At 33.9% G+C, this 12,989-nt stretch overlaps 1 protein-coding gene across 3 annotated transcripts in view; it reads right to left on the reverse strand.

Moving 5' to 3' along the window:
• Positions 1-1,231: 1,231 nt before the first annotated feature.
• Positions 1,232-12,989, reverse strand: part of LOC149786964 (uncharacterized) — a 161,413-nt gene continuing 149,655 nt past the window's right edge. For all 3 annotated transcript variants that reach the window (XM_089977517.1, XM_089977516.1, XM_089977518.1), the window contains 3 exons: positions 10,454-10,966; positions 6,282-6,893; positions 1,232-4,588 (listed from right to left, as the gene is read on the reverse strand). In XM_089977517.1, the coding sequence (XP_089833643.1) occupies positions 6,315-6,893; positions 10,454-10,966 (1,092 nt within the window). In that variant the 3' untranslated portion in view covers positions 1,232-4,588; positions 6,282-6,314. The remainder of the gene's footprint in view (positions 4,589-6,281; positions 6,894-10,453; positions 10,967-12,989) is intronic.

Below are 12,989 nucleotides of genomic sequence, written 5' to 3' on the forward strand. Positions count from 1 at the left end.
ACACATCATCAAAAACAAAGAAAGATTGTAACATTACTCACCCAAGAAAAGAAACCATAACTTATCTTAGATTCACGATTACAATACACACACAGACACGTTTAAATATATATGCACGAGAGATATAACACCTTAGTGTGAAGACACAACCATTGAATACATATCAAATTTGCAATTGTGTACTTTCTGACGCCACTAAAATTCAACTAATTGATCTTGAGCAACTGCACTGGGTTTACTAGTTTTCAAGCAGCCGATGTGATCATTCGCTGTGTTTGATAATCTAATCCAGTAAATTTGGAGTTTGATCTCATTAATCAAATACATACAATTGTTCCTCCTTTTCATTTTTTTAAAAATAATAAAATTACATTGCAAATATTGCATGCAGACAACAGTTTTGACTGTAATGCATCATCCTGGAAACCAGAAAAGGACAGAAGGGGTTCTTTTTCTTGCTTATAATTTACCTATCATTCATATGTTACTATAAAGAAACTACAAAGGTGGACAATTCTCTCCATTCCTGCACAACTTATATAGCAATAATCAATGCTTGCTTAGTAAGGAAGTGCAATGTGCAGAATGGATGTCCGCCCTCTCACTGGCTACCAATATATTTATTTATAATTTATTTCCTTGATGCTTTTCATTTTTAAAATTAAGGGGGTAAAAACAAATCGATAGGTGTGCAGATACTATAGGTTCTTTGTTCTGGCAAATAGTTTTAATTGTAGCTATAATAGAGTTTATGCCATCAGGTGTGTATATAGCACTTGGTCTTATTACCCAACCCCCACATATGCAAACCTCAAACCCCTCACCCATTCTGTGTGTACAGGCTAAATGAACAGACCCTAACAAAACAAGGTTCAATCTAAAGATAACTTAAGTTTCACTGTGAAACTAAAATATATCATCTCAAGAAGGATGTAGTGCATTCATTATGTAAATTATTGAAGTGACATAAAATGGCAGGTAAGCTGCAATTATGTTACAGCCTATGTTTATTTTTGTGATCCTGGCATACTGTCCAAAGTTTTAGAACCTGACATGCACACAGGCAAAATTGAAATGTGTCAAGTCAACAATGTTCAATTCAACCTGCTGCTATGGTATGGTCATGCTTAAATTTTGCATGTTTATGACCTCCACCAATGACACTAAGCACGTTTTTATATAACTGTCCTATTAAGAATCTAAAGCATCAATGAAAAAACAAACCAACACATTTCACTTAGATCACTTAAAAAGTTACTTTTATTTAGGTATGGATAGTGCCATTTCAATGTAGAAATAACTGTAAAATTAAGTCAGTAAAGATCTAATACTTATACCAACTCGCTGGCTTCACAATATGTTTCTTAATTTTGTTCTAAAACATTAGTTTTATTTCCATATATTGCGATTAATTACAACAGTTCCTGTTTTCTTTTAAACTGTCACAGTAATTAAACATAAATAATGAAACTGAATATATGAAACTAGTTATTTTAAAGTGTCATATAAGAAGAGACTGTGTTACACACAAGAATTCATTTCTGTCGGGAAAAAGAAAATAAAAGAAACAAAAAAAACAACAAACAAATGTGATAAAAAGAAAAACAAAAAATTGATTCACACCCCATCAACCAATTAACTCAAGGTGACTAACGCGAAATTGCCAACAGAAACGAGTGTCTATGACAACCATGTTCACAATAAATGAATTAACATAATTTCACATTTCTCAACCAAATACCGACATCTTCCAGATGAGATCTTAACGATATAAGCACATATTCTGTTAGAAATTGGATCAGAAATATAACTTCCAGACTGGTAATAAAGCTTATTAACTCAATGCATGGCAATTCATCATTAATATGCATTATATCCTATATTATAGCCTATATATATATATATATATATATATATATATATATATATATATATATATATATATATATATTCTGCTAAAATACATATAGTCTATGATACAAAAATACTTGGAGTCATTAATGACTTCAATTATAAAATCAATATCCCAAGTTTGTTTTAAAATGGGTCGGACATATAACTCCCGAGTGGTAACAAGCATTTACTGATGGATGAACATATTACAGATAAAATGCCAATATATACGAGAAACTCTGGGCCATATCATAGGTTCATTTGGTATTGTGACCACCTGAAATAACTCAAAAGAATTATACTTGTTAAAGCCATTAAAAAGTAAAGAATACTTTATGAAGAAATATCAATCGAAAACTGCTTTCCCTTTCATTTCCTCCAAGCAAGACATTGCTACACAGCAAATTTTGTTTACATAAATTCAAAATATCAGCACAGTGCCTACTGGTGTAACAAGAACAGTTATCAAAAGTCTATTATAGAAATATACCTATAGTCTATTATACAAACATATCTAAGTACCTATATTCTATGATACAAATATACTTTAAATATATCATACAAATTTACCTATAGACTATTATATTAATATCCCTGTAGTTTATTATACAAATATGAATATAGTCTATGAGACAAATATCCCTGTAGTCTATTATACAAATATCCCAGTAGTCTGTTATACTAATATGCATATAGTCTATTATACAAAAATACCTATAGTCTATGATACAAATATATGTAGGGGCCCCTGTGTATCCAAGTGGTCTACAGCACTCACTGTTATGGATAATTGCCATCTAACCTTTGTCTACATGGGTTCGAGTCTCGGGCTCAGCCAATGTGGGTATGTGAGAAAGTGGGTCGTTGGTTTTTCCGGGGTTTTCCCGGGTTCTTCCTCCACCATTTATACTGGCCGCCATGTGCAGCCTATATTGTGCTGAAAAATGGCATTAAACCCTATAGCAACAACAAATGTACCTATAGTTTTTTATACAAATATTTCTGAAGTCTATTATACAAATATATATATAGTCCATGAAAATAAATATTTATATAGTCCATGAAATATATAGTGTGCATATATATATATATATATATATATATATATATATATATATATATATATATATATATATATACACATATATATATATAGTCTGCTAAACAAACATACCTATACTATATTATACAAATATAAATAGAGCCTATTACATAAAATCTGACAACACAAAACCATATGTGTACACCTACTTTTTTAATTAGGTGTGTTTGATACCAAGCAATTGTAATTTTACACTGGGCCAGTTTGAGGGATTTATCTTTGTAGTATGTTTTTATCTACCAAAGAGCAAACATAAACCACAAGGTAGAAATGCTCAATATCATTGTAGTGATACAATATACGGTATAGCTATATTCACATGTTTAAAAATACTTACAAGTTGCCCAGCATAATCATTAACAAATATGATAGGAATTTTCAAGGGTACAGGGTCTCAATTATATGCATTTTTAGGTTACCAAGTTTCACAAGGATGCTATAGGGCAAATAAAATAAATATATGGATAATAACTTCCTAATATTAAATCAAAAAATCACAACAACATACAAATTAGACAATATTTAAAGCAATAATTTAATCAGATATTATGAAACAAAGGTTCCTATAATAGATCGATGCTCTACATTACTAAAGGAATTAAAAAAATTACATACAGGTCAGCCTATTCTTTTTTAACTGCTGGATATTAACAGTATTTCTCCTATTCTTCTGAAAACTGACGAATCAACTTCGGTGACAAAACACATTTTGTAAGAGCTAACATCTTCAAAAGACACCTCTCTATTTGCCACCATTTTCATTTGGGACCAAAATAAGTATTTCAATTATTACCATGTTACTATGACTATATATTTACCAAAAGCAGCTATACAATGGACCAAATAGATATCATAAAATGTAATGAAATTGTCCAATCTGCAATACTTTATACTTTGAATGGTAGTATTTGTGTTGTCCTCAGTGAAAGCCCCACCATTATTCACTATTTCTAAAAAATAGCATGAACAGCCTTAATGTGTTGTCCTCAGTGAAAGCACCACCATAATTCACTATTTCTCAAAAATAGCAGGAACAGTCTTAATGTTTTGTCCTCAATGAAAGCACCACCATTATTCACTATTTCTCAGAAAAATAACCGTAAGTCACATAGACAACACTATAATTGTTTTGTTGTTTTGCTCACCAATTGCCTGTCCAAATGACAAATCACTGCTTACACATCAATCAAACAGTCACTAAACAATATAACATATTTCTCAGTGAACTTGACAGCCACTCTATCACAATGCTGGACCCTCATTATTAATATATACAGTAGTGTTATTAGAGATGGAATCATTCACAATGCTGGGTCTGAATTATGGCCACATTATTAGACATGGGATTATACATGATGTTTGTTCCTAATTATGGCCACACACAGAAGTATATCTTGGCATGGGATTGTGCATGTTGTTTGGTCCTTAGCCACACGCATTAGTGTCACTGGATTGTGGATAATGCTGGATTCTAAATATAGCCACATTGTGTAGTGACTTTTAGCATGGGATTGTGTATCCCAAGTTCATTTTGCTGGTGTCTGGGATCAAACATTCTGCATCCACATCTGTAGTAACTCTTATAGGACAAATCTGAAAAAAGCATACAGATCTTGTCATAGATGCCTCTTTAAAGAAAACAATGGAATGCCTGAACTTAAAAAAAAAAATATAGATTGAATTTTCCACATCAACTAAACACTATGCTTTTAATACGGTGTATCTTACAAGTATGTAAGTTTAAAAAAAAAACTCTATAAATTTATATGATTTTATTAAAAATACAATTTTATTTCCTCATCAATGTTCAATAAAATATGCAGACAGTCTCATTATTTACCAGTCTCTTTAAGCTATTATTTTGTCCATCCTCCCAAAACCTTCATGATAGACACTTTCAATTCATGTACAGATACCTTAATACCATTTGACATAATCGACTCTTCTACAGCCATTTTAAAGTATTGTAGATGTCATATTACCATTTGACATAATATCTTCATGGATACCAAAGTAATGTAGATGTAAGTACCAGTTGACATAATATCGACTTCCACAGACATCAAACTATTGTACATGTCATTGTACAATTTGGTAAAACACCCAATTCCACAGACATCAACATAATGTATATGTCAGTATACCATTTAGTAAAACACCCACTTCCACAGACATCAACATGATGTACATGTCATTGTACCATTTGTCAAAGCATACACTTCTAAACATCGGAATTATATAGATAATACAAACATGTATCATTGGAAAAGCCTCAATGGCCAAGAATATGTCTTGGTAAGAGATGTTGATGTTCCCTTGACAAAATAGCAAATCTTATATTAATTACTGCATACAAATGGGTACAAAGATTGCATAACATTAAAAAAATGTTCTTGTAACAATAATATCATCAGCTGCTCTAAGTGAGGTAAAATTAGCAGTTTTAATTAAAATATTCACTCTCTAACGATAAAATTGATGAAATTTTCTATCATACAGTAGAATAGATTAGGATTACAACTTGATACAAATGTGATGCAATATTATGTGCATAAGATGACATTGTATTTAGATTTTTAAATATATGGGGATATTCTTCTTACTGACAACAAATACTGTTACAAGTGTCATACCCATTATTCATGTTCCAATATCAAATACTCCCATTAAGTATCCATAAGTTTCACACTCAATATTTAAATACAACCAATAAGCATCCAGAAAAGCTTTACATTTTAAACCTCATATTAACATGACAGTTAAGTTGAAACCAACCTTTGAACCCCACTTATCATAAGTTGTATTCATACCCTGCCATCACATCATGCACAATGTTCTTATACTTTGTGCATATTGCTTCCATCATAACATGCACACTGTACTTATATTTTGTACGTCTGCTGCTATAACATGCACACTGTACTTATATTTTGTACATGTTGCTGCTAGAACATGCACACTGTACTTACACTTTGTACCTGTTGTTGACTTCATATTACACACACACTGTACTTATAGTTTTTACTTGTTGTCATCATATTTTACACACTGTACATATACTTTGTATGTGTTGTTGCCATATCACACACACACTGTACTTACAATTTGTACTTGTTTTTGCCATCATATCACACACACTGTACTTGCACTTTGTAACTGTTGTTGCTATCATATTATGCACACTTTACTGATATTTTGTACCTGCTGCTGCTATCTTATCACATACACATATACATTGTTGCTATTGCTCCCATCATATCATGCACACTGTACTTATACTTTGTACCTGTTGCTCTTTCTTCATGATTTTCATGTGTAGCTAACAGGCTTCATAGATGGAGATCACCTGTCTCTTTTGCTTCTCCAACTCTTGGCTGTAAACCTGTCCACCAATTACAGCTTCTATATCATGAAGCACTGCTTCAAACTTGTTCCAGTAATCCTCTAAAGCTTTATTACTCATCTTTCCATCAGGTGAATGACCACTGATATGATTCCTATATGAACGAATTCGCTCCACACTTGCTCCTAAAGATCTGTCCCTTGGTTGATCTTGTGGATCATTTCCCCAACCTGTTAATGGAACTGGAACTGAGCTGACATTTCTGATCAGAGTATATAGCAAGGAAAGATCAAACTGCTTTAATTTTCCTGTCTTCTGCCGCTGGGGATCTGGAAACACCAGGTGACTTTGATCAGGGTTAAGAAGCGGTCTTCCTTGTCTCCTGGTCAGGTTGACTCTATTGGCCAGGATTGCCTGGTAGATGTCTTTGTGTGGTGCAGGAACTTGGGTATGGAGGACTTGTCTCATGGCATCTCCACAAACTGTTACAAGAGCAACACAGAGGCGAGAATGATTCATGTGCTCTGGTGTTATGGGTGCATCAGGATCATGCCCCTAAAGAAAGAGAAAGGTCACTGTTACTAAATGATTCAATCAATGACCAAACATACAGTAACAGTGACTAGTCAGATGATCATCACACTAATGTGTGTGATTGTCTTTATTTGCATTATAGTGACTGTGTGTGACAGTGTGTAATATTTTCTTTATGCAAATGTGTTTTTGTATGTATCCATATATGTGTGTGAAAGTGTACATGTGTGATAAGTGTAATATATACTGTATGTAATTATCTGTATGTGTGATAGTGTATGTGTGTGATAGTGTAATATATAGTGTATGTAATTATCTGTTTGTATGTATCTATGCATGTGTGTGATAGTGTAAGTGTGTGATAGTGTAGTATACAGTGTACGTAATGATATGTATGTATGTATGTATGTATGTATGTATGTATGTATCTAATGTATCCATGCATGCATGTATGTGATTGTTGTTGTTGTTGTAGGGTTTAACGCCATTTTTCAGCACACGATAGGCTATACATGGCGGCCAGTATTAATGGTGGAGGAAGAACCTGGGAAAACCCCGGAAAGAACCGCCGAACCATGAGAAGCTACTGACAAGCTTTCTCACATACCCACATTATCTGAATCCGAGACTCGAACCCACACAGACAGAGGTGAGATGGCAGTGATCCGTAACGGAGAGCGCTTTAGACCACTTGGCCAATTGGGGACCCTATATGTGATAGTATTTGTATGTGCATGTATGCATATATGTGTATGTGACAGCGTATGTATGTGTGTGAAGATTTTTAAGATGACTAACAATGTGGATATACATGGATGTTGGATGGGAACCATTTTCATTTTAAGACCAACTGGATAACCTAAGAAGTCTATTAACAAAACCACATGACAAGATGGCCGCCATGGCAGCCCTTGCTTCCTATGGATCTGTGGTTCTTACCGAGGATTTCCAAGGTTCATCCTCAACCAAAGACATAATGTATCAGTTGCCATGTATAACCTACCATGTGCTTAAAAATGGCATTAAGCGCAAATCACCATGGTTGCTATAGAGGATATCAGATCGCTCAGTGACAATTTCATTAAGGACCAAATTGACATCATGACATCATAATAAATCTATAAGTGAAAACCTGAACATTATTTTCAAGATGGCCATCATAGCAACTATATTTACATCATTTATATTTAGGACCTACTAGACATTGCAAATGATCTTTCAGTGTCTATATGGCCAATTATTTAGTTGTAGTAGTGGCAAAATGATTTTAAAATGGCTGCCCTGGCAGGCACATAAGATATCAGAAGTGTTCCATTTTCATTTAGAATCAACCAGACATCATATAAAGTCATTTAGTGAAATTAAATGTTAATATGACTCTTCAATGAGATGTTGTGACAAGAATCAAAATAGCTGTTCAAGGGCATATTCGCTAGCCATGGTTCCGATAACACTATCTAAACCTTGGCGGATCGAACAGCTATTTTGGTGTTTTGTCCTAGCAACATCTATTTGATTTTATGTGTTCCCTCCGACAGCATATAATGCCAACAAACCAATAGCATGGTGCATTGTACATCCGCCGAAAACGGTGGTTGGAATTGACCTAAAAAAGATACTTGGTAAGTTTAACATTGAAAGTATGACTATGTACCAGAGGGAAGCCATTACATGTGTATTTAAGTGAAAGGTATTTGTGCAACACAGACCGACACTGGGAAATGATTATTTATCAGTCCATTTCAAGTTGGGTGCTTAATTTTGATTTGATGCGGTGGCTTGCCGCCGCATCCAATGAAATTCACAGAACCGAAGCACAGAAAGAAATATCTGCTTAATATGCAAAGGTGAAGATATGCTTATCAGAACCTTGGCTAGCGAAGATGGTCCAAGGGTTACCATTTTCATTTAGGACCAAACATACCTTTTGACCAATATGTCTGTAAGTTTGGGGGCAATCCATTTAGAAGTTTAGGACAAGCAGCAGTGCCAATCATGTGTTAAAGAACACCGGATGAAGAACACAATATTACTGCATATACCAGTGAAGATAAATACAATGACTTGGATTTTGTTTCCATTTTATGCTAATGTGATTTAATGTCTGCATTACTACACTGATAAAAAGTAGTCAGTACAATTTTTGGTAATTGTGGAGAGTGACATTTTATAATTTAATAATAAATCTATCTCCAGTATATTATGTTACAAATTACAGGATTGAGCTAGCATATTCAGAATATGACAATATAGTGAGGGGCAAATTTCTCTGCCCTTGAACCTGACATCAAAACACCATTTAAGTTGTTTTATCCACAAACTGGGAATTGAAGAATAAAATTCATTCATAGCTGATGTAAATGTACACACCAAAGCGGTGAACATATTGTGTTTAAATCGATAACCAATTAGATATCATAAGAAGTCTTTTATTGAAAACCGATATTAATATGACCAATTGATATGGCCATCGGTGGTGTAGGAAAAGTAGCAATAACACGATTTTGAAGACAGCTCCTATGATGACCACACTTGATGTTCAAGCAGCACCAATTTCATTTAAGATCAGCTAGAGCATGGGATGAATGTGTACAAAAATTTTCATGGCAATCTTTCAAGTAATTTACAATGAGGGTTAGCCACAAAATGTGGACATTTCAAAACCTTATGATTGCTGAAACATCAATGTCAAAAAGTGAAACTGGACAAAAATTAATAAGTTAAAGAAGATAAACATACCTCAGCCATTGATGTAAATTTGCTAAAAATGGCACATTTAAGGTCAAATGATATATTATAAGATATAGCTGGGGTTTATAATTTTCACTCGTTACATTCAAAGTACTTTAATTAAAACAAAAACACTCTATATATCTATAAATATTTTATTAAAATATACCTTTTAAAGTTAATAAAATATAACCCCCAAAAATGCTACTTTCATTACCACCAACTTTGTTTTTATTATGAATAACTGCTTCACTTTACATTTATCTTCAAAGCATCGTCACTTATTTGTCTTACTGTAGACAACATAATCCGTTATCTGGTTAAGAGACTGCATACCAAATTTTAGGTCAATTCACGTTACTGGTAAGTAGATCATTTGACAAACTGCAATTCAGGAATATAAAAATAAAGTGAATCACATGACACATAGTTAATTACATGAAAGTGGTTTAGGGCAATATTAATTAGGTATATCACATGATACATTTTTAATTTAAGGTCATTAAAGCATTAAGTCGAATTCCCATGTTGAGGTCTTAAAACAGAATTTATTTCATTAAATATTTACCGTACACTCTGTGTTAATTCCTAAACAATGGTTATTACACCTGCTCAAGTCATAGGACAAACATCACATGGTGTCATATTACATCACATGATGTTTAAGTTCTATTACTACATTTTCCAACTGCACTTTTTCTCATACAGTGCGATCTGGTGAGATAATGAAACTTTACTTAAGACCTGAGTACTTGTACACTGAACAACCAGACAAAACAAGAACAGTACATTAGGAGAAAGCAATAATATAGTATGTTCCGTACATTTAGTAATGTTGAAAAACAACTCACCTCATCTGCAAACCACATCTCAACTGGTGGTGAAAAACAAAATAAGCCATCTTCAGAGATACTTTGAGATAGTGGGTAACGTAAACGCAACTCAAATTGCAAGTTCTGGCCAAGATAAGAAGTAATCTTGGAGAGATTCAGAGTAATGAACTTTCTAACTCTGGTACACAACTTTGCATCAGGGGTCTTGACTTCATCGATCACCATCCTTGTTACTCTTGCAAAAACAATATGGTTCCTACAGTGCAAGGTTAATCTGTGGAAAAGGCCAATGTCAAAAACACAGCAACCACAGAAAATTAGATTTTCTGATGTCTCCTTCTTCTTGGCGACTGGCCAGCGAGCTACACAGGCAGCAAGAAGCCTGTGAAATATTGGAGGTGGAAGATACCTCTCTCTGAAGATACAGCACAAGACCGGTGTGCTCACCATGCGGTGATCTTGTTCAAAGGAAACAACTTCTCTGGGAGATTGCTGACGAAGCATACAAGGGGTAAGGAAATAGTTCTCCACCTAAAATAATACAAAAATAATATATATATATATATATATATATATATATATATATATATATATATATATATATATATATTGCATAAGTCTTAAATTTTATGTTGGTAATTTTTCTCTTCATAATGTACACAATGTACACATGTCATAATACGTGATATGTTTTAACGTTGGCATCTGTGGCTTGTATTTTCATTTCCTGTACATCTTATGCACTAGTCCATTAATACTGCTCATATAAAAGCTTATGTTAATGTCATGGAACCCATCTGTATGTAAATTTTGCAAAACTTTACTTGTCACCATTTAACAGTAAACCAAAATTAGTACAATTGCTTCCTCATATTCAGCAATTAATACTTTGCCTTGAACTGGATTTCAGGACCCATTATTCAGTAGAGTGGTAAACCAATATGCTTTTAATTAAAACCAGTTCATGTGCACACATCTCGTGGGGATTCAAAGATACCATAGAAACTGGGGGATCAACATCCTTACTAAAACAAATCAATTTTCGAATTCCAACATGATTAGTTGGTAGAGTGGAGACTGGGGAGGGGTATCACCAATACACCATCTCTGTACTGTTAATGTGACTCCCACTGAAGAGGAATGTTTCTTCCTTCATTAGACGGGATCATGGAACTAACCCCAGCAGTACCATACTGTATCAGACCATTCATCAATGAGTTTTATTCACTGTTCCCCTAAGGGCCAGTAAAAAGGACCCCTACCCTCCTATCAGAGTAGTCTTCTTTTTTATTAGGTTTGAGAAAAGCAGAGAAAGATCCCAATTGAAGCCAGAGGAAAAAAATCTTTTCATTCTCCCCATATATGTGAGCTGACTCTTGGTGAACTTGTAAATCTCATGACACTAAAGGCAACATATTTGTCATGCACAGTATGTACATAAAATGCAGGTGATGCGTGTTTACTAAGGCAACTTTTTATACACCCACTTTCCCCCATCCCCCACTCTACATCATAGTATTATTCCTGCAGAAGAATAATTGGTGAAATAGAAATCAATACAAAATATATCATAATTATTTGGCGGAGGGGAATGGTGTAAGACATCAGAAACTTGAAGAATATTAAAATGAGTGGTGTGAGGTCTCCGGAGGCATCTTACAGGTTCATATATAATACTGTTTAATGCACCGTCATATTATATCATCAAAATATATATAAATATGTTCATGGAAAGCCATGCAAATTTCAGGACATGTATGGAAAGACAAAACTTACCCTAAAATTCCCAAAACATCCACAAATAATTGGAATGGTAACATTGTTCCAATATGAAAGCTATTACCTAATATAACACTGCCAGAAGGGTAACATGATTACAATATGAAAAGCTATTACCTACCCTTACACTGCCAGAAGGGTAACATTGTTCCAATATGAAAAGCTTTTACCTACCCTTACGCTGCCAGAAGGATAACATGACTGCAATATGAATAGCTATTATCTACCCTTACACTGCCAGAAGGGTACCATGATTCTAATATTAATAGCTATTACCTACCATAACACTGCCAGAAGGGTAACATGATTGCAATATGAATAGCTATTCCCTACCATTATACTGCCAGAAGGTTATCATGATTCTAATATGAATAGTTATTATCTACCATAACACTGCCATAAAGGTACCATGATTATAATATGAATAGCTATTATCTACCATAACACTGCCAGAAGGGCACCATGATTCTAATATGAATAGCTATTATCTACCCTTACACAGCCAGAAGGGTACCATGATTGCAATATGAATAGCTATTACATACTCTTACACTGGCAGAAGGGTAAAATTATTCCAATATATATATCTATTACCTAAACTTACACAGCCAGAGGGGTACCATGATTGCAATATGAATAGCTATTACCTACCTTTACACAGCCACAAGGGTACCATTATTGCAATATGAATAGCTATTACATACCCTTACACTGCCAGAAGGGTAACATAATTCCAATATGAATAGCTATTTCCTACCATAACACAGCCAGAAGT

The sequence above is a fragment of the Sinohyriopsis cumingii genome, chromosome 12, assembly GCF_028554795.1.
Source record: "Sinohyriopsis cumingii isolate HCF-2022 chromosome 12, ASM2855479v2, whole genome shotgun sequence".
Classification (NCBI taxonomy): domain Eukaryota; kingdom Metazoa; phylum Mollusca; class Bivalvia; order Unionida; family Unionidae; genus Sinohyriopsis; species Sinohyriopsis cumingii.